A 22,876-nucleotide genomic window follows, 5' to 3' on the forward strand; every position below is an offset into this window, starting at 1 on the left:
AAGAACGTAAAGAAAAAAACCTGTCAAAATATATAACACACTTAAACTGGTATGTTAGTCAACTTTCTCTTGTTATAATAAAATATTTAAATTAGAAAGAGCAAGGATTGGACAGGCCAAGATGGCTCAGGAAGTACAGGTGCTGCCAATCTGACAGAGTCCAGTCCCTCAAATTCACATGAGGGAAGAAGAGAGCCAACTCCCAAAGCTGTCCTTTGACCTCACGTAATCTATCTGCCTTATATGTAAGAACTCCTAGACAGTGATAGGAATAAGGCTGACACCTGCAGGGCATGGCTGTGTACACCTGTAATACCAGCACTCCGGGAGGCAGGAGTTCAAGTCTACCCTCAACTACACAGCAAGGTCAAAATCAGCTTGAACTAAGTAATACCTGCTCTGCCTATCTGATACAACATGTAACTAAAATGCTCAGGAGAGAAAGGACTCATTCACTAAAAATTATAAAATCTTTCTGAAAAACAATTATAGAAAGCTGAAATATTCCATGTTCATGATCAGCCTGGGTTACAAAGGAAATTTGGGACAGGCCTAGATCCTGTCTTTAACAAGAGAATAGGAGCTTGATTGTGGTGGTGATAGCGGCCCACACCTTTAATCCTAACACTTGGGAGGCAGAGGCAGGTGGATTTCTGAGTTCAAGGGCAGCCTGGTCTACAGAGTGAGTTCCAGGACAGCCAGGACTACACAGAGAAACCCCGTCTCAAAAAACCAATAAAAAGAAAGACAGACAGACAGACAGACAAGACAAGACAAGACAAGACAAGAGTAGTAGGAGCTATCTAGCTCAGGCTTGCAGCCTGATAACCTACATTTGATCCCCTGGACCCATAGAAAGAAGAAAAAGAACTCACTCACGAAAGTTGTCTTCTACTTCTACACAACCACCATGGCACTGACATTCCCAATAAATAAATAATGCTTTATAAATAAAATTACTCAATATGAGACTTAGGTTAAAAGTTTTTTCCAGCACCCCACTGTCAGGTATCTGCAGCAGACATTTATAAAATATAGTTGCTCCTTCAGAATGATAGTGATAACTAACATATATTGCTTACTGTGTGCAGACATTCTTCCGAACACTCCACTCAGTTAAATAATGCAATCAGAGGTAGATACTTTCATATCATGAGGCATCTGAAGCAGTACAAAGTTAAACAACTTGTTCAGTTACCATCTCTATTCAAGTGAGATAAAGAGGATGGATCTTTAGCACTTGTAGTTAAAGCTATAACTTAGAGACTTGACCGCTGGAACTCATGCCTCTTTCTCAGTATGGCTCTATTTGAATCTACCTACAACCATCAAGATTGGCATTCAGGAGATAATCCTAGCCAGGCATACTGGCCTCAGGCCTTTAATCTCAGCACTTAGGAGGCAGAGGCAGGAAATTTTCTGAGTTCAAGGCCAGCCTGGTCTACAGAATGAGTTCCAGGACAGCCTGTTGAACAGGACTGGCGAGAATCTTCTTGGCATGTACACACTGCTCACCTAAGCCTGTCTGCTTCCATAGCACTATGGCTCACTGACCAGCTCACAGCTCCACTTGGACACACATCCATTCAACTGTCTAGAACTCTATTTAGAAAAAAAAATAAATAAAGTTTTTCTCTCTAATTTGTTCCATTTCTAGATTCTTCTCAGGAAGTTCCATCTTCCTCACTCTCCTACCAACTGAATTGTCTAGATGTACCCAACTGGAAAGCCTGCTCGGAAAGAAAATCCAAACATATATTGGTTCTTCCTGTATCTTCCTAAACATAATACACAGCAAACACTCAAAATATGTCTTGTGATTAAGTACCTCTATGTACACTAAGACTTGCAAAGGTATTTTGAAGTTCATAGTCAGACTCAACTGGTGCTATTATCATAAGGTTTTACAAGAAACTAAATTTACCATGGGAAAGATTCAATACCTCCCCACAATTAAACATTAAACTGATTCAAGTGGGCCACACTGTAATGGCATTATGGTATGATGTTAGAGCTGTAGGGCACCATTATATAAAACACATGGGTGCAGTAGGCAATCAAAAAATATTCATAAGGTTGGGAGTTGTCATTTACTGGGAGAGTACTCAGTCAACATATGTGAGGCCTAGGCACCTCAGCATCACCACCAAAAAAAACCAAAACCAAACCAAACAAACAAACTTGCAATAGGAAACATTTCTCATACATGAAGAAAATCTATCATACATTAAAGATCTGAGAAAAACCTTGAATTTCTGATCGTCCTGCCTCTCCTCCCAAGAGCTGAGATTACAGGTGAGTGCCATAACATCTGGTTTGTGTGGTACTGGGGGAATTTAACCTAAGGCTTTGTACAAGCCAGGCAGCCATTCTGTTAACAGAGCTACATCCTCAGTCTCTAAGATATCTTTTCACACAAATATTTATATACTCATTGTAACTAGGACTACTAATCTTCTGTGCACTCACTGTACTTTATATAAATTGTTTATAGCTCTTATTTGACTATACTGTACATGACTATCTCTGGCACCTACAGAAACTTTGAAAGTAAACTGTCGTTCACTTTTGTATACGAATGTTTAGCAGCAAACAGCTCCTGAAAGGTTTGTCACACTACTTCAATAGCACTTTTATAACTCTACATAATCCTGCAAGTAATAATAGGAAAAAACATTAAAGACTATATAACAGCTATGATTACAAAACCAGCAGGAAGATGAAATTAGAATTGAAATCTAAGTCTGCAGTCAATAAATTCTGTTTTTAGCACCATAAAGCATAGTTCCACAAGTTAACTACGACAAGTTATATGAGAATTATGTTCTAGAGGCTAGAGAGATGATTCAGCAGTTATGAGCATTTATACTCTTGCAGAGAACCAAAGTTCAGCTCCTAGTACCCACACTGTGGCTCACTGCCGCTAACTCTGGTTCCACAGATTCTGATAGCCTCTTTTGGCCTCCACGGCCTCCTGAACACACATTGTACGTAAATACTCATGCAGGCTCACACACATACACATAAATGTAAAAAACAATACTCCCCATATATTCTGTAGTAGTTATAGTTACAATGTAACAATTCATCAATAAAACAAATCATAAAGCATCACAATAGTAAATGCCCTTTAAAGCTGGAACATTTGCCCCTAAATGTTATTATTTCTATGTAAAAATATATAAACTAATCAAAACTGGTTTCTACTATTATAGTCTCAAGTATTGAAACAAAGACTGTACCTTGTACTTCCTTATCATGATATTCTTTCAGTTTTGTCCAGAGTTCCTTGAAGTCATTGGACACATCTGCAGAATTAGGGCTTCCACAGCTGCTTCCTGAAATGCTCATCTTGCTTACCAGGCTTCACACTTCTACTTGCTGATGTTTCCCTGACCTTTCTTATGTCCTCACATAGGTGTGACGTTGTCTTTGGATTATTGAAATACCTGAAATGACAGATTGCAATATGTCACTTTTTTTGCACACACCTTTATGTAATCTGAAATCAGGATGAAAGCACAAGTCCAACTATTCTCGGGCTTTCCTTACATGTTTACAATCACTCAGAGAATTTGACAGAAGCTGGAAAGTAGGCAATGGTCAGGGCAGGGCACAGTGCACTCCTCTAGACTCAGAACTTGGGAGGTGGAGGCAGGTGGATCTCTGTGAATTCAAAGTCAGTGAGAGCTACACAAAGAGACCCTGTATTACAGAGGGGGGACAGGAGGGAGGGAGAAGAGGGAGAAAACTATGATTTCAGTTATTTCACCTTCATATAGGTAAATTTTCAGGCAGGTTCTCAATTTTTCCACCCAAGAAGGAGTAATTACCTAAATCATATTAAAGTAAAAGGGGCTCTAATAATATTGAAAGGTTTACAGTCATCCATAGTCAGAAGTCATTTGCTCTTGTAAGATTTACTATGCTGGCACATATATAATCCCGGCACTCCAGAAGTGGAGGCAGCGGGATCCCAAGTTCAAGGTCAGCCTGGGCTATATAAGAAGACCCTATCTTTTAAAAGAAAGGGGGGAAAGGGGGAAAGGAATAGAAAGACCTACAAGATGGATCGGCAAGTAAAAGCCACTAAGCCTGACAACTTGAGTTTGATCCTTGGAAGGGGAAGGAGGGGACAAACTGACTCCAACAAGGTGGCTTCTGACTTCCACGTGTGTACTGTGGCATGTGATTCAGTGGTATGGGCGCATATGCCCACTCACATGGTAAATAAATAAATGTACTAATGTACATGAGAATGTAGCTCATGAGAGGAGTGCTTGACAAGCAAGTACAAAGCCTAGGGCTCAATCCCATGCACTTAAAAAAGAAAAATCTTACTGCCTTAAGTTTTGGAGTGATGTAAAACACAACATTATACTGAACCAGACACCAGAAAACATTCTCAAGTATTACTGACTTTACAGTCATTCACATATACATGTTATAAAGCCAGGTAGATGACATATTAACACATGAGAGAATCATGTCTATTTCTGAGAACAAGTCAGCAAAATACACATGCAGCAAAGCTCCAAGAACACACTGTCTATTCAGAGGTACAAAGCTATTGGGGTAAAGATGTTGTGACTCTTTCATAGTAACAATTGACGATTAACTTTAAAACTTATGTGGCCCCTGAAGAGAAGTAACAGTCTATTAAGAAACTCAAGTGATTTAATACATATTTTAAAATGTTTTCTTAACTGAAACCATTAATTAGCCATTACAAAAGTAACATGTTGGGCATGGTGACTCATGCCTGAATCAGCACTAGGGAGGCTGAGTGCGACTGCTGCAAGCTAAAGGCCAACCTAGACTACATAGAAAAATGATGGGAGGAGGCAGAAGAGGAAGGAAGGAACAGAGAAGGAGCAGGACATACAGAGTCTGGAGATGAGGCTCAGTTGGTGAAGTGTGTATCTAACACTCATGAGGCTCTGCGTTCCATCCCCAGCACCCACAAACTGAGCACAGACGTGAATGGCTATAATCCTAGCACTTATGCAGAGGCGGGAGGATCCAGAGTTCAAGGCCATGCCCTATTTTCCAGCTACACAGAGTTTGAGGCCAGCCTGGGATGTTTCTGTAGAAACACAAAACAACTTCTGGGGCCAGAGAAGTGGCTTAGTGTTTAAGAGCATTGGCTGCTTTTTCAAAGGACCAAACTTCAAGTCTTCACAATCTTCTACAACTCCAGTTCTAGGGACTCTGACCTGATACCCTCTTCTAGCCTCCTTGGGTACCAGGCATACATGTGAGATACATATATGTAGTACAAAGACTTGGTTCTAGGTAAAGCACTACAGAAATAATACACACATTTACTAAGTGTTACAAACACTGCAGTTAGGGGTTCTTAAAAGAATCAGCAAAAATTGAGTATAAATAGATTTTAAATAATCTTATTAATTTTCTTGGGTACAGCAAGTTGCTGTTAATCCTCTTGGATACAAGAGTGATATGACTATTTAAACTTTTTTAAAAAAATTGTTTCTCATGGTTCCCGGAAAAGAATCCAGGCATGCTAGGTGAGAACCACTGAGATACATCTCCAACCCCATTTTTCTTTTTTCCATTAAAAGGCTTTGTCTGTTACAGGAATGTTATGAGATAACATAATCTAGGATTGCCTTGAAAACCGGTGTGGGTGGAGAGATGAAACAATTATTGAAGCTGAGTGATAAATGCATATATGAGGGGAATAATTCTGCTAATGTCTCTGCCTCATGAACATTCACTTCATATTACTTTCTAAACGTAAGATGAGAGCTAATACAATTTTACTTCACAAGCCTTAGTTAAGTGTGTAACTACTTAGCCATAAAAGATACACTATGGCCAATAAGAGACTGCATTTAGTTATGTATGACAGCATATGAAATATACTTTTATTAGCCATATCAGAGCTCTGCAAAGAGGTACAATTATTAGCTCAGTTTAGAGTTGGGCACACAGTTATAACAGAGTAAGTGACCTGCTCTAGGTAATACAGGTAGGGCATGGCTACTGCGGGGCTAAGATTTGAACCCCAAACTATACTTCTCTGTAGCAATAAATAAATAAATATGCATGCCAGGCAGTGGTAGCGCACTCTGAATTCAATCTCAGCCTGGTCTATGATGCGAGTTCCAGGACAGCTAGGGCTACACAGATAAACCTTGTCTTGAAAACCAAAACCCTTCACCCTACCCACCCAAACCCCCCTCAAAAAAAGGAAGAAAAGTTTAAAGGTTTAATTACTTTAATGAAAAACTTAAAGCTAAGTTAAAACTAGCAGTGTAATCTAAGTATCCTTTAGAAAAATGCATCAATGACGAAGTACATAAAATCATCCAGAGCTTTTGTTGCTTTGAAACAGGTCTCACTATCTCTGGCTGACCTGGAACTCGGTATGTAGACCAAGCTGGCCTTGAACTCTGAAAGATCTGCTTGCATCTGCAAGAGCCACCATGGCTGTTCAAGTGCTTTGAAAACAGCTACATTTCGACTATCAAGACTAAGTTTGCAAATTTCGGTTCACAGCATCCTTTCCGTCTAGTGTGCTCGCTCAGCACTTTGCAGCCAACCGTTTTTGCTCTGAACCGTTATTCACTGCGCACTGAGCCCTTCTCTCACAACGCTCATCTTGTCTCTCGGGTCCCTGTGGACACAAAGGCTAGTGAGATCCTTTTCCGTGTATCCTCAGCATCGCAAACCTCCACGCTGAAGATGCTCGGTAAGACCAGACCGTCACGCCACACAAGGGAAACGCACAGAACATTCAGCGTCCCTCTCACAAGCAAAACGCAGACTGGCCGCGGCGGCCCTCACTTCAAGCCGGTCCCCATCAGCCTCAGACGCCCCTCGGGCTCCCAGCGCTCCCCGGGTCAGACGGAAGACGCTTCAAACACTACGCCAAAAGCGCGCTGCGCACTTGGCGCATGCGCGGGGCGGGCTCGGCGCTGAGGGGCGCGTCCTCGGAGAGCCCGGGAGCCCGGCATTCGGCGTGGAACTTGAGCCCGGCCCGCGTCCTCCGGCCCGGGCCCGGCCCCGGCCCAGCCTACCTCGGCGGGTGCCTCACGCGTCTCAGCCGCCGGAGCCTCAGCGAAAGCGCGGCGTCCGGCCGGAAGTAGCTGTTCCGACCAGCACGCCGGGTAGGAAGAAGGCGAGTCCTTTTCCTCACAGCTTCCGAGCCTCCCTGCAGAGCCCTCGGGATCTCAAGGACGAGAGCGCCGTCCTCCGGGCCGGGAAGGCCCCGCCGCTCGCCACTGCCCACCTCTCGCCGCGTCCCCTCCTTCCCAGGCGGCCGAACCCACGGAGAGGACGGCCAGAACCTCCCGAGGGCAGGCCGGAGGCGGCCCCGCCCGGCCCGGGAGGCCTCCGGCTTCTCGTGACGTCACGCGGGAGTTCCCGTGGCGCCACGCCCCTTTTTCCCCCGCCGCGGGGCGGCGGCTGAGCGGGTTTGTGGGTGGGAAGTGCGTGAGACAGGGGCGTCCGGAGAGGCCCGCAGAGCCGGGCGGGCTCCGGCAGCGGCGGCGTTCCTGGAGGTTCCTGGAAAACAGTCCACCTGTTGAGAAGTTGACTGCGTGCGAGCCCTTGGGTCGGCGAAAGTCAGCCTGGACTGTTCTGTGACTCCTGCACGTTTCCTGGCAGGCCTGAGCTGTACCACACCTAGAGATGGAGGAAGGCTTGTGGGGATGGATAGGCTCAGCCTTGGTTTTATAGCCGTTGCCTACAGTTTAGTAATGGGCACCCGAGGGGCCTGGGCGGCAACGCCACAACTCAGAAGGATGCTGCTAAAAGTTAAATGACGAGTTTCTGGCAAATGCAGAGTAAAAACCTTAAAATGTCTAGAATTATTTAATAACAGGCCGTGGGCTTCAGCTTCACTGTGCATGGTCTTGAATTCCTGTTTCCATCTTCTGAATGCTGGTATTATACTGTGATAATCATAGACATGTGGCATCCACCACACCAGGTCAGTTTATTTATTTTTATTTTTTTTATTTTATTTTATTTTTTTGCAGTGCTGGGCATCTAACCCAGGACTTGCCCACGCTAGGTAAGCACTCTGTCAACTGAGCCACATTCCTAGCCCTTCTGCAATTTTTTTTAAAATCAGAATTTTCTGCGGTTTATTTTAAGGTTCAAAGTCAGTAGGGAAAAGAGCCAATTAGAATATAAACAACAGGTTCTAGAAGGGAAGTAAATAGAATCCCAGTCTCGTGTTAAACCAGTCATTAATTTTCTGTGATACTTCTGTGCTCTAGAAGACCTGGGGACAGATTGTAAAAGTTGAGTAGTGCTGGACGTGGTGACTCAAGCCTATAATCCCACCACTGAGAGGGCAAAAGCAGCTGTAAGACTGGCCAATTTAAGGCCAGCCTAGAAGGCAGTTTTCTACTCTTCTTAAGGGATACTTTACTTACTCTTTGGGATGACACATTCCAGGGGATTTATCTTACCACTGCCATACAAAAGTTGGAAGCTCTAAGGGGCTACCAGGTATTCATTACTGTTACATTAGTTTCCCAGTTTTATCTTTTTAAGGATTTTAATATTATTTTCTGTGTATGGGTATTTGCCTACATATGTATGCATCCCACATGCATGCCTGGTACCTAGGGAGGCTAGAAAAGGGCATTGGGTCCTCTAGAACTGGATCGATAGATGGTTGTGAGCCACATGTGGACACTGAGAACAGAACCTGGTCCTCTGCAAAAGTAGCCAGTGTTCTTAATTACTGAATCATCTCTCCAGCCCCTTCTCAATTTTATAAGACTTAATGAAAATTAGGTTATATTTTTCCTCTAGGAAACACTCTATCACAAAGTTATGTACTAAAACCTGCATAATAGGACTTGTATAGTTTCTAGTAGAAATTGCAAGTTTGAGTATAGATGGGTAGCGCCCATGATCAGTTTGTCATTTAATCGAATACTTAAGAAGAGAATAGTTTTCTAAAGAAAAGCTGTTTGAGGGCCTGGAGAGAGGATGGCTCAGTTGTTAAGAGAACACTTAATGCTGTTAGGGAGGACCCAGGTTCTGGTCTCAGCACCCACATTAGGCAATTCACAATTGGCTGCAGTATTAGTTCCAGGATTCAGAATTCTGAGTGCACCTGCATGAACATAAATTCACAGAACACATACACATAAATACAAAATAAATCTTTGTAAAAGGTATTTTTGAAGCTATGATTATTGTGGTACACACCTATGATCCTAGACCTTGGGCATCCTGGAACCTGAACTAGGACAATTGCCGCAAGCCTAGCACCAGCCTAGACTACATAGCCAGACCCTGCTTTAACCAAAACTCAAACACATCTCTGTATGTAACCCAGTTGTATAAATCAGAACCCTTGAAAACTCCTCTAAGTATCCTATCAAACCTGTCACCAAATACTGTCAGTCATACCTATGAACTCATCTCCTAAATCCATCCCTTTACCTTCATCATTGATCATGATGAAGGTAATCTACCATGATCACTTATTTTTGTTTGTTGCTAAGACAGGTCACTTGCAACCTAGGCTGGCCTCAAGCTTACTTTGTAGCTGAGGTTGGCCTTGAACTCCTGACATTCCTTCCTGTCAGGTCCAAATGATACACCAACAAACTGGAAAAGGCAGTCCAAATATCCAGAAATGACCTCAACCTGGATATAGGAGGATCTCTGGCAGTTAGATAAAACCAGTATTCCTCAGGAACTTGTGGAGGTGGTTCCACTCTACCCCAAGAGTCATTTCCCTTGCCTCTGGCTGAAGGGACTTATGGCCACCTGCGGCGCCTATTACATATCAATAAGCTCATGCTGGCCTCCAGGTTCCTTTAAAGTCTTAAGTAACATAGCATACATTTCAAAGCCTTCCACCCCCCACTTCCCTCCCCCTCCCCCTCTCCCTCCCTCTCTCTCCCCTGCTTCTCTCACTATGTTTTCTCTTTTCTCTATCCTATCCTCCTCTTTGTGCCAAATAGCTCTGCCTGTACCCAGTCTGTTTAGCCCACCTTCTCTCTGCTCTGGACTCTTAGATGCCTGTAGCTGTTTTCTCTCGTAGCTACAATAAAAATCTTCCTCTTGACCAGACCATGGAGCAGTCATGTCCTCAGTTTGTACACTGCCTACAAAGCAGTGGGATTACAGGCATGCACTGTCAGTCTCTAAAACTACCAGTTTATTCTCCATTTCACACACACAGTCACCTATCTAGACCTTCCTAGTCTCTGACACTTAGGAAAAATTGAGCATCTTTTGTCAATTGGTGCATATACTTACTATGTGTGTGTGTTGCTTAAGCATTAAGATATAGAATTTGAAGAAAACTGAATTTGAATCCTGCTCTCACTTCCTGACTGACTAACTTCTATCACACTTTCCCTGCCTGTAAAATGAGGATAGTAAGCCGGGCGGTGGTGGCGCACGCCTTTAATCCCAGCACTTGGGAGGCAGAGACAGGCGGATTTCTGAGTTTGAGGCCAGCCTGGTCTACAGAGTGAGTTCCAGGACAGCCAGGACTACACAGAGAAACCCTGTCTCGGGAAAAAAAAAAAAAAACAAAAAAACAAAAATGAGGATAGTAGTGCAAACTTCACAGGGTATAAAGATTAAATGAGTATATAAAAGCCAGTTAAGATAGTGTTCAAATATAAATAAAAAATAAATAAAAGCTGGCTATTATTAGTATTCTTGAGACAAATACTGTGACATAGGAGTAATTTTAAATAATTGAATAATAGAATTAAAGGCTTAATCTCCAAAAACAAAAGTAAATACTTTAAAATTAAACTTTAAATGGAGTGTGGTGGCACATGCCTTTAATCCCAGCACACAGAGTCTACGTAGTTAAATTTAAGAACCTAGTGCTTTTTTAAAAGATAAATTGAAATTCCCTTTTGAGATATGCTCACTTCCAGAGCACTTTTGCACAGCAGCTGTGAATTAAATCTGATAATGTCATTCTGCTGCTTAAGTCCCTTCAGGGCTTCCTGTCACTGTCAAGGCCCTTTTGCATTTTCTGTTCTCCCTGCACTAGCCTTCTGTTGAAGGTGCTCCCAGACCTTGCTGTCCCTCTGGTCCTGGATTTCTCACCAAACCCCATCCCTCTTTGCCAGTCATCTTTTTATTTTATCACAGTAGATACTTAGTTTTTCTTCTAGCACCATGTGCCTCTTGTCTTACAATACAGCTTTATTTAGTTTTTCTCACCTTAGGCATGTAAATTTATTCAGGTCAATAACTACGACTTGTTCACTTCTTTAAAAAAACAAAACCAAAAAGACCACGTGTATATATGAGTGCTTTGGGGGCATGTTATGTGCACTGTGTGTATGCCAGGTGTCCTTGGAGGTCAGAAGAGGGCATCAGATCCTCCAGAACTGGAGTTCCAGGTGGTTGTTAGCCTCTTGATGTATGTGCTGAGAACCAAACCTAGGTCCTCTGTAAAAGCAGTAAGTATTCTTTATGCTAACCCATCTCTCTAGCTTTTTTTTTTTTTTTTTTTTTTTTTCTTTGAGACAGAGTCTTACTCTATGGCCCTGGGTGTCCTGGTATTCACTCTGTAGGCCAGGTTAGCCTTGAACTCAGAGACTGTCTCTGTCTCCCAAATGTTAGGACTAAAGATGTGGCCCACCACACTGGCTTCCTTGTTGACTTTTAATCTCCCCAAACTAACCTAAGTAGGATTCTGGTTGATTAGTGAATTGGGAGTCCCTTGATTGACTCCCATTTTTCCTGTGTGTGGAAACTTTTGGATACATTAAAAAATATTAAGCTAGGCATGCTGGCACAGTTTTCAAGTCCTAGTGTTCAGGGAGTTAGGAGTTCAGGATCAGCTTTAGCTACACCTGCAGTTCCAGGCCTACCTACATGAAACCTTGTCTCAAAACAAACAAAAACAAAGAACAAAACAAAACTTAGATTATCTTTCCTTTTGTTTTTCTTTTCTTCTCTTTTCTTTTTTTTTTTTTTTTTTTTTTTTTTTGTTTCCATTTGTTTCATGAAGCAGGGTTTACTATGTAGTCCAAGCTCACTCTGTTGGACATACTGGCCTGTAATTCACTGGGTAGTGGAAGATGACCATGAAATCTTGGTCATCTGGCTTTCTGCCTCTCAAGCACCAGGATTACAAGGGTATACCACCACATACACAAGGGTATACCACCACATACACAAGGGTATACCACCACTTACACAAGGGTATGCCACCACTTTTATGAGATTTTATAATGTTTATTTTAATTGTGGAAATGGAGAACATAATCCTAGATATTTGCCTCAAGAAAGAATCCAAAGAACTACCGTGGGAATAAATTATAAAATTCCAAGTATTTCCTGAGAAAGCATACTTAGCAAAGCAGTTACTTTGAGCTCTTTATAATACAGCTCCCTCCCCAATAACTCATGGTTTAGAAATTTTGTATATTTATGTATTTTTCCTCTTACTCTGGTGTGAAAGTGGTATGTGCTCAGTAGAAACCAAACTTGAGAATTTTGACTTTTGACCTTTTTTTGGGCCTAGTGATAACTCAACAGGATTCTGTTGTAATGCTGGGCATCCCCATCAAGCTGCCACCCCCAGACACACAGGTACTGTGGGGCCAAGCTCAGATGGCAGCTTTTTCTTGTTGATTTTTATTTTGGTGAGTGTGCGTAGCCTTATTTATACGCCAAAAGTGTTTTATTACTGAGCTACATTCCCAGCCTTGTTAAAGGTATTGTGATTTAAAATATTTTTAATTCATCTTGGTTTGTGGGAACATGGCACTATTTTAAAATAAGGAGCATCTGTATTTGTATATTGTACTGTGATGGCAGAATAAAGGTGGTTCTGTCCAAATTGGGGTCCCACACATAGAGCTGTCTCAGTCAGGACTGTGAGCGCAGTCTCAGAATGCCTTCAACACAGTCGCTGCATCCAGACGCTCAGTTTAAAAGCTCTGTGATGAAATAGTTAAAATGGTAAATTCTTCGCTGTGTGTATTTAGTCAGTTTAAACTTCTTGTGTTTTATTCTGCGATACAACTATAGGATTTTTAGAATTTAGGGACTCATGTAGCTTTCAAATCATGTAGCTCTCACCATTTTAAAAATAAAATTCTTGTGTATACTTGATTCCCACAGCTAGATAACTGAGTAATATAAAGGGAAATCACATGTCAGATTAGAGTAATGACAGTAAAATTACAGGGTTTTAAATCTCATGGGAGGCATTGGTTAATCTTTCAAATCGCCTTTGTTTGGCTCCTTCTGTTTCCTTTGCTGTCTTCCAAACCCTCAGTGTGTTATTCAAGCTTTTTCTGTTCAGTAGTTCATTCTCAGCTAAAAACTTGTCCAGATTAAGTAAGACAATTTTTCTTTTTTCCATCCCTCCCTCCTTCCCTTTCTCCATCCTTCTCTTCCTCCTGTCCCCCTCCCTCCCTTCCTCCCTTCCTTCCTTCCTTTCTTCCTTTCTTAAGGGTGCAGCACCTTACACTATACCACAGACTGTTCTGGAACTCATTAAAGTCCAGGCTGGCCTCTTACCTCATCTCTCAGTGCAGAGATGACAGGTGTAAGCTCCACCAGGTCTGCTCTTCACCACCTTCTTTGCATCTGCTTTGGTCTAGGTTTCCAGTAGCCTCATCCCCACTAGTGTTTGGTATCAGATATCCTTTAGTCCCTCCTTCCAAGGAGGGACAGTTGTTTAAAAATCATCAGATTCCATTAACCTCCAAACAGGCCAGGCTCTTCCTACCACCTTAGATCCAAAAATTCCAAACACCTTCCCACATGGTCAGGACAAGTCACCTACACAAGTCTATTGATATTAGCTCCTAAATAGGATTTGCTTAGTGCTTTCTCTCAGACTTTTTTTTTGCCCAATTTTAGACCATTTCTTACCTCTGCTGTCTTGTCCACTATAATAAGAGTGTACACTATATAAGAGTCTGTACACTTGCCTAAAATCTAAAACCAGTATTTCTGATTTTACCACTGCTTGAAAACCCTGCATTGACTGCTGCGCGGCCTGGAGGTTAGAATGGGATTCTCTACATAGTGTCATGGAGCCTTTCATCCTCTCCACTCCACCTCACATCTTCACCTCCTTTGTAGGCAGGACAGAGCTCTTCTTCCTTTCGACTTGGTTTATCCATTCATTTGCTCCCATTTCCACCTTGCCGTTAAGACTTAGTTTAGGTATTGCTGCTTCCATTCAACTGAGCTGACACTTCTCTTCACCCCGTTTTCCACAGAGGCCATCCTCATTCACCTGTCTCAACACTGATCGTTATCAGTACAGTAATGTTACTTACTATATTTTAATTATTTTCATAAAGCTATTGTCTTTTCCAGCAATGTTGTGAGCTTCTAAATACCAGAGGATGCTTTCTTCAAGTCGCCTATTACCCTAGTTCTTGCCAGAGAGTCTTAGCATTGTGCTATCTCAACATCACAGATATAAAATAAATTTTTCTAATAGCCACATTGAAAAAAATAGCAAAATGTGGTTGGGTGTTGTGAGTCATGTTTGTAATTTCAGCATTTAGTAGGTAGAGGCAAGTAGATCTCTGAGTTTGAGGCTAGCCTGCTCTATAGCATGCTCCAGACTAGCCAGATCTACATAGCCAGACCCTGTTCAGAAACAAAACAAAACATAAAAACAAACAAAAAGGTAGGATTAGCGACGTATTTTATTCAACCTAATGTGCTTAAAATAATTACCTTAACTTGTAATCAGTTAAAAAGTAGTGAGAAGTCAAGGATATGGTTCATAGGTAAAAATAATTGTCCTGCAAGCTTGATGACCTAGTTTTGATCCCCAGAACCCACATAAAAATCTGGACGTAGTAGCACACATCTGTAATCCCAGAATTTAAGACAATGAGAGGCAGAGACAAACTCAAGAACTGGCTATCCTGGTGAACACAGCAGCAAAGCAAGACAGGAAGGCCAGGACCAACTCCTGAAAGTTAATTTTTCACTCCATACCGGTGCTTGTACTCACATGTCTTACACACACACACACGCCATATATACCAAAAACAAATAACCACCTGAGGTTTTTATATTCTTTTTCTTTATGCTAAGAACCAACCTACCTTCCTTCCTTTCTTCCTTCCTTTCTTCCTTCCTTCCTTCCTTCCTTCCTTCGGCAGCATCTCATACTAACTCAGGCCAGCCTCAAACTCCTAGAAATCTGCCTCCATCTCCCACATTTTGGGATTATAGGCCAGTGACACTACACCCTGCTTTCATACAAAGTTTTTGAAGACTAATGTGTCTCTTATCTAAATGGCTCATCTCAGTTCAGCCCAGCTAAGTTTCATGTGCTTAAGGCCTTGTGTTTAGTGATTACTGTTTTCTATATAGGCCTATTTTATATAATGAACAAATTAGTGTTAAAGAAACAGATGAGATTTTCTGATTCATATAAAGATCCAAGATGGAGCTAGGAGTAGGGTACAGTATCTGAATCTCATTGTCCCCTATTTGCATCTGGAATTCCTCAGTTTTCTTTAATCTCCTCCCCCTCATATTGTCTTCCTCTTCCATACCATTAAGTGAGAACCTGTATCTCCTGGCTCAAAAGTTAAGCCAGTGATTAAATCCATTATAGGAATTTACAAAAAATCATTACTTCCAACATAAACATGTAATATTAGAAAATTGGAGGGAGCTGTCATATTTGTAGTCAGCATTATGTGAAAATCAACCCAAAAGTTATTGGAGAGACAAAAGGCAATAGGACTTTAAGATAAAAATATATTAACTAGAAATAATTGGACCAAGTTATATGAGCACTTGATATAATTTTAAAGAATTGTTTATAGTTATTGGTAGGTGGTATTTGTGGGTGGACAATACATCTGTTAACAATTCTGTTCCAAATGAAGTTCAGCCAGGCATAGTGGTGCACACCTTTAATCCCAGGACTCAGGAGGCTGAGGCAGGTGCATCTCTGGGTTCAAGGCCAGCCTGGTCTACATACTGAGTTCCAGGAAAAAAAATCAGAGTTACATAGTGAGACCCTGTCTTGATGAGAGAGAGAGAGAGAGGGAGAGAGAGAGAGAGAGAGAGAGAGAGAGAGAGAGAGAGAGAGAGAGAGGGGAAGGAGGAGGAGGAGGGGGGGAGAGAATGGAAAAAAGTGCCAAAGTTTCAGTCAGTTTTAGTGATTTTATAATTATTTCAAACTTCAAAAGATATATTTAGCATCCACAAGTCATGTCAGCATCAATGTTTTTATGTTGATAGTGCCTTAGATATTCTTGTAATTCTGTTGACAGTGCTTTTGGTATTCCGTAAGTACTTACAGCAGGCATTAAACGTTAAGGCAGCTGATGCTTGTAAATCTGTAATCCCAGTACTTAGAAGGTTGAGGCATGATTGCTGCAAGTTGGAAATTAGCCTGGCTTTGTACAAAGTTCTAGCTAGCCTCAGCTACATAACAAACCCTTTCTCAAGAAAGAAAAATGCATTCCATACCTAAGGAATGCAGCTCATTGATAGAATGTTTACTTAGCACGCACAGGGTCCTAGGTTTGATCCCTCATACCATTATGAATACATAAACACAATACATTACATATTACTTTTAATCCCTGCCTTTTAGCCTGGATTACATATGTGTGTCATCATACCTGGCTAGAAGTTTTGCTAAGTTTGGTTAAATGTGTATTTATAGCTATACTGGAATAAATTTTCTTAGTTTTCCTTCAGAAACTATTTAAATGTTTTAAGACAGGGTCTTACTCTGTCTTGTTGAGATAATCTTTCTACCTCAGCCTTCCCAGTGCCAGGATCATAAGCATGAGCTGCTGTACCTGACTGCATTTGTTTTTATTTTAATATAATTTAACTTGTTTGATCTTTGTGTGTGTGTGTGTGTGTGTATTATTGTTGCATCTGTGATGTATGTACCTGTTAGTGTTGGATATGTTCATGTGCATATACAGGCATATGTGTGTATGTGCATGTGGAGGCCAGGTCAATATCAAGTGTCTTCCTCAGCCGTGCTTCCTTTTAGTTAGCTACTTGCTTGCTTGCTTGCTTTGTTGAGACAGGATTTCACTATGTAGCCTTGGCTGGCCTGGCATTGCCGTGTAGATCACACTGGTTTTAGACTTACAGAGATCTACTTGTCTCTGTGTCAGATGTGCTGGAATTAAAGGGTGTCATCAAGCCTGGCCTTGTCCCTCCCTTCCTTCCTTCTTTCTTTCCTTCCTTCCTTCCTTCCTTCCTTCCTTCCTTCCTTCCTTCAGATTTATTTATTTTATGTATATGAATAGACTGTAGTTGCCTTCAGATACACTAGAAGAGGCATTGGATCCCTTGTGAGCCATCTTGTGGTTGCTGGGAATTGAACTCAGAACCTCTGGAAGAACAGTCAGTGCTCTTAACCTCTGAGCCATCCCCAGTTTCTCCATCTTATCTCTTGAGACATGGTCTCTCAGTGGCCTTGGAACTTACTGATTGAGATAGGCTGGCTGGGTAGTAAACCCCAGGTATCTACTTGTCTCCACCCACTGGGGTTTTTGGGGTGCTGGGGATTTGAACTTAGATCCTCATGCTTGGATAGAAAGTACATTATAATGGGAAAGGAGATGACATCTGAAATGTAAATAAATGGAATGTCCAATAAAAAAAGAAAGTACATTATGGACCAAGCCACCTCTTTAGCCATTTTCTTGTGTATTTTTTGCATTTATTTGTTTACTTTATTTGATCTGGGGACTCAGGGTACATGTGGTAATCAGAGCTAACTAGCAGGAGTCAGTTCTCTGTGCCATATGGGTACTCTGGGGATCGTACTCGGGATCAGAATTGGCAGCAGGCACCTTTACCAACTGAATCATCGTACTAGTCTCCCCATTTGTTTGTTTGTTTTTGTTTTTAAAGATTTATTTATTATTTATACAGCTTTCTGTATAGGGCAGAAGAGGGCACCAGATCTCATTACAGATGGTTGTGAGCCACCATGTGATTGCTGGGAATTGAACTCAGGACCTCTGGAAGAGCAGTCAGTGCTTTTAACCTCTGAGCCATATCTCCAGTCCTTCCTCACTTGTTTTTAAAAATCATTCACTGAGCTTCATTTCATGTTAGTAATGGGCAAGTTTTATTGGAATATGACTTTCTCAGTTCAGGAACTAACATACAGATATGCTTACTAAAGAAGGTTCTTACACAGTTTATTTCTAAATGTAAATGTGGTAATGGTTTAAGAATGTTATTAATCTATTATTTTCAAAATAATGTGTCATGTACAGGGACAGATAGTTCTTCTGGACATCTACTTATAATGTAGTAGTCATTTAGGCAATATTTCATCTTTATGACTACATTATAGGTTTATGAAGTTGAAGAAATTTTAAGTAGTCATGCTTTAGGTCTCATTTCTAACACTGGTACTTAGGAGAAAGAAGCTCAGGACTTAACTGACAGATGCCAGAGAAACAGAAACACAATCTCCAAGACTATAGTACTGAAAAGGTTTGTTTATTTTGGGAATCTTGAAAAACAAGTCTTGATACTTTTATCTAGTCAATATACTTTATTGTGGTTGTGTGTGTGTGTGTGTTACAACTATGTCAGAAAGTGGAATAATACTTATCTGCAGTTACAGAAACAGAAGGTATTCTGAAGGGCTAACTGTAAATGCAAGTCAGCAGCACTTAGAGTCTGTTTGTTAAAGCATTCCTCAATAAGGTTATAAAAAGAAACACATTTAATATTTATCTCTGTTCTAATTTGCTTCTTTCACTGTGATAAAACTGACCAAATGCATCTTGGGAAGGAAAGGGTCTATTTAGCGTATACAACCAAAACACAGCTCATCATTGAAGGAAGCTAAGGAAGGAACTCGCAGAAGCAGAGGCAGGGACCACTGAAGAAGCTGCTACTGGCTGGCTTCCTCTGGCTTTCACAGCCACATTCTTTATAGAACCTAGGATCCAGAGGTGGACCTGCATATAGTGGGCAGGCACATCAGTTAGCAGTCAAGAACATGCCCTGTTGGCATGCCCACAGGCTAGGTAACGACGGATTTGAGTTTTAGCTGGTACTTTTTCAGTTTTTCTTACTTATAATCAAGAGTATAAAATTTTGGAGCAAAATCCTGCTTTAACGTAGCACGCCCTCAGTGACTTTGTTTGTGGGCTATTTAGGACACTGATGCTGTAATGGACAGGGTTCTTGTGTAAGGATACCATGTGCCTTGGCTTATAGTCATAGCCCTGGTTAATATCTGGTGTTCTAGTTTAATTATTAATGGGACTCCCTTTTGCTCAAAAATATATTTGGGTCTTAAATCACAGGTCAGAAGTTTTAAAGAATTTGAAATATAAAATAATTAAAAAGAGAAGAGAAATGCTTCTTTGTGGTTTTGACTGTTTTCTTCTCATCCACACATAGACCTACAGTCATAACATAAACTATCTGTAGATTATTGCATATGTAATACGAACAATGGTGCATTGCATTTTTTTTTTTTAATTTCCTACAGTACTGAGTCTGGTGTTGTGGTATATGCCTATGATCTCAGCACACAGGAGGTGGAAGTAGGAGATCAGAAGTTCAAACCTATCTTCTGCATGGAGTTTGAGACCAATCTGAGCTACATGAGACCCTGAATCAAATTTTAAAAAAAACAGATTAAAAAAAATAATATTCTGAACTGCTATGAGTTGAGAGGTGATTTAATATTGGTAGGAAATTAATTTAAGAACAATGTTAAAATAGAAATGTACTTCTCTTTGTGTGCATGCATGTGTGTGTGTGTGTGTGTGTGTGTGTGTGTGCGCGCGCACACACACATATAGTCGTTTGACTTGATTTTCTGAGATCAGGACTTGCTTTGTAGCCATAGCAGGCCTGATCCTTGTCATATGCCCAGTTTTTCCTCAGACTTGTTCACTCCTTCCAGTCAGCCTGTTGAATGTAATATATATATATATATATATATATATATCTCTTATTGAATCTTAAAGTAAGTCACCAAAATAACACAGGTACAAGTTTCATCTTTTCACAAAGGTTTAAGACTAAATAACTGTTAGTGTAAACTAACAGGCAAGGAGACCCAAGACTTCCACCTCAGCTCCCCATCTGTAAGACTCATGGGTTTCTTTGTTGTTTGTAGTCTTCCCATGGGCCGTGCAGTTTTTAATGATAGAATCCATATGAAAGCTTTCAGCTAGTTCTCTCTTAAACACTATTTAATCATCTTGTTAGTTTTCTGTTCTCTAATTTATTTTTGTTCTAGGCTGACCTCAGACTTCGAGTGCCAAAGTACACACATTCACTCACCCAACTCAATTTTTTAATTTAAAAATATTTTGAAAACATAATAAAGTGTCTCAATTTTAACCCAAAAATTATTATGTAGATGTTAATTTATAACCCCAACATATAACTGTCGCACCCCCTTGTCCAGCAAGGAAGAAGCGACAAACCGGATCCTTCTCAACAGCCTTTATTGTGGAAGCGCTCTTTTAGATTTCTTGGGAGAGACTGCTTCGAATGCCCAGAACAGGCTGCTTATATACCCCCAGCCCTGGGCGTGGCAAAGCGCATGGAGGTGTCCGATTGGTCAATTTACAATGCCTCATTAGCATACTCATTAGCATACCCCACCCGGGAGGGGGTGATTGGTCAGGTTCGTGGTACCCTAGTGGTACCTTATTTGCATGCCCTGTTCGGGAGGGGCTGGAGCCAAATTGAACTGCGCATGCGCAGGCCTCTGGTAGTTCCTACCAGAGCCTAGGCAGGCGCCATCTTGGATTGCTGCCTCAGAGCGGCTGGCGTGCACAAATGTGCGCCCTTGGCCCGCAGAGTTGAAGCTGCGCAGCGTTGTTTTAGTCAGCCGTGTCAACTCTGCGGTGCCGTTTTATTCAGCCGCATAAGGTTGGCGGCCTACATATAACTTTACTTCAGAAAGCTTTAAATTATAAGATATCACAGAAAAGTCTTTTTAGTTAGTCAGTTTCAAGACAGGATCTTCCTATGTAGTCCAGGCTGAATTTGAACATGGCATCTTCCAGCCTCAGCCTCCTGGGATTATAGATATGTGCTACCATGCCTGACCAAAAAGGGCTTATAAATTTGATGTAACTTAGTTTCACATTTAAGAAGAACATAAATAGGCATTTCAGTCAGTGCTGGAGTTAAGAACCTATTATAACCCACCTTCATTCATTCATTATTATTGAAATTTATTTCACAATTTTATAGAAATGTGAAATGTACCTTGATAAAGTTTTTCCAGTTTATTCTATTTAAACTTTTAAAATACATATTTTATTCTATGAGAATTTCATAATTCATACATATGTTTTGATAATATTCATCCTTAGCTTCTCCCCCTAACTCTCCTAGATCCAGACAAGGGCTTATGCAGCCCAGGTTAGCCTTGAACTTATACTGTGTAGCTTAAAATAACCCTGAACTCCTGATCCTCTTGCCATCATCTCCCAAGTGCTGGGATTACCGGTGTACACTACAGTGCTGGGTTCTATATTTTTTAGGCATTTTTGAATTAATAATTCATTTTTTAGGAATTTTGTTATATGTAGACTTTTACTCACCTTTTAAATCTATATGTATATATATGAAAGATGAATATAAATCAACTTCTGATGGAATTTGCAAAAATAACTTCTACTAGCTTTTCAATTCCTGTGTTGTGGATTTTTTCAAGTACTAAATTTAAGGATTTATTTATTTATTTTTTAATTTTTAAGTGTAGGAGTGTTTTGCCTGAGTGTATGTCTGTGTACCATGTGTGTGCCAGGTGCCTGCAGAGACCAAAGGAGGCATCATCTCTAAGAGCTGGAGTTAGAAAGCGTTATGAGCCACCACATCAGTGCTGGGCACTAAATTCAACTTCTCTGCAAGAGCAGCAAGTGCTGTTAACCACGGAGTCATCTCTCTCTAGCTCCTCATGTACTAAATTTAAGTATAATAGCAGGCATAGTGGCTTACACCTGTATCTAGCACTTAGAAACTGGAGGCAGGACTGCCCTGAGTTCCAGGCCAGTCTGGCTACTGAGTAAGAACCTAGCTCAAAAACCAAAACCAGGACAGAGTATTATGCATTGAGCTAGGCACAGAGGCTCACGTCTGCAATCCCAGAATGCATGGTGTTGAAGCTGGAGGGATGCAAATTCAAGGCTAGCTGTGGCTGTGTATGAAGAACTTTGTTTCAAAAAACAAAACAACAAAAAACTAAAACCAAAACAAAATAAACCCACAACAACAGCAACAAAGCCATAGATCCAAAGACCTTACCTCAGAATTACAGAAAAGATCAGAGCATGAAGTGCTCCAAAACAAACAAACAAACAAACAAACAAACAACAACAAAACTCTGATCATATCTCATAATCAAAGATGGCCTATGCCTTTTTAGCAAGAGTTCTGAGCTGAAAGATAGGACCAGGCTTTAAGGTTTGGCCCTATCTCTACCTGTGTTTCTTAGACTGCTCTTATTTTTCCAACATAAAGGAGATATACTCAAATTAATTGTTCTAAGTGACAAAAAATAAGAAAAACATGAGAGGCTGCAGAGTGCACAGCAATAAATGGGATATCTGTGTCACACCCTCTTTCCAAGACTCAAGGACCATCACAGAATAGGGAGTAGAAAGATTGTGTGTGCCAGAGGTGGTGGATGACTACAGTGAAACAGTGTTTTCTGGGCACAACAGGGCATTTGCACATATGACTTCTAACAGCATGCACAAGTCAGAATTCTAAGAATTCTAAGCAGAGAGAAGGGGGTGAGCACTAAGTCCCTCCTGCTCCCAGCTGTGGAGCTATTGGCAACTGATAGCTGCTGAGAGAGGGAGGGTCATCAGTTTTCTTCAAAGGTATGAGCTTAGTAGGTTGACCACAATCTAGGGGACAGCCTCACCTC

General features: G+C 41.1%; 1 protein-coding gene across 5 annotated transcripts in view; it reads right to left on the minus strand.

Moving 5' to 3' along the window:
• Rbbp8 (RB binding protein 8, endonuclease) overlaps positions 1-22,876 on the minus strand; it is an 86,649-nt gene that overhangs the window by 59,056 nt on the left and 4,717 nt on the right. For 3 of the 5 annotated variants that reach the window (XM_076912991.1, XM_034518293.2, XM_076912988.1), the window contains one exon: positions 3,243-3,449. In XM_076912991.1, coding sequence (XP_076769106.1) covers positions 3,243-3,351 — 109 coding nt within the window. In that variant the 5' untranslated portion in view covers positions 3,352-3,449. Of the gene's footprint in view, positions 1-3,242; positions 3,450-6,756; positions 6,856-7,046; positions 7,187-22,876 lie in introns of those variants that run through there. The other 2 variants (XM_034518292.2, XM_076912990.1) reach the window with 2 other exon arrangements.

Source organism: Arvicanthis niloticus, chromosome 14 (assembly GCF_011762505.2).
Source record: "Arvicanthis niloticus isolate mArvNil1 chromosome 14, mArvNil1.pat.X, whole genome shotgun sequence".
NCBI lineage: Eukaryota > Metazoa > Chordata > Mammalia > Rodentia > Muridae > Arvicanthis > Arvicanthis niloticus.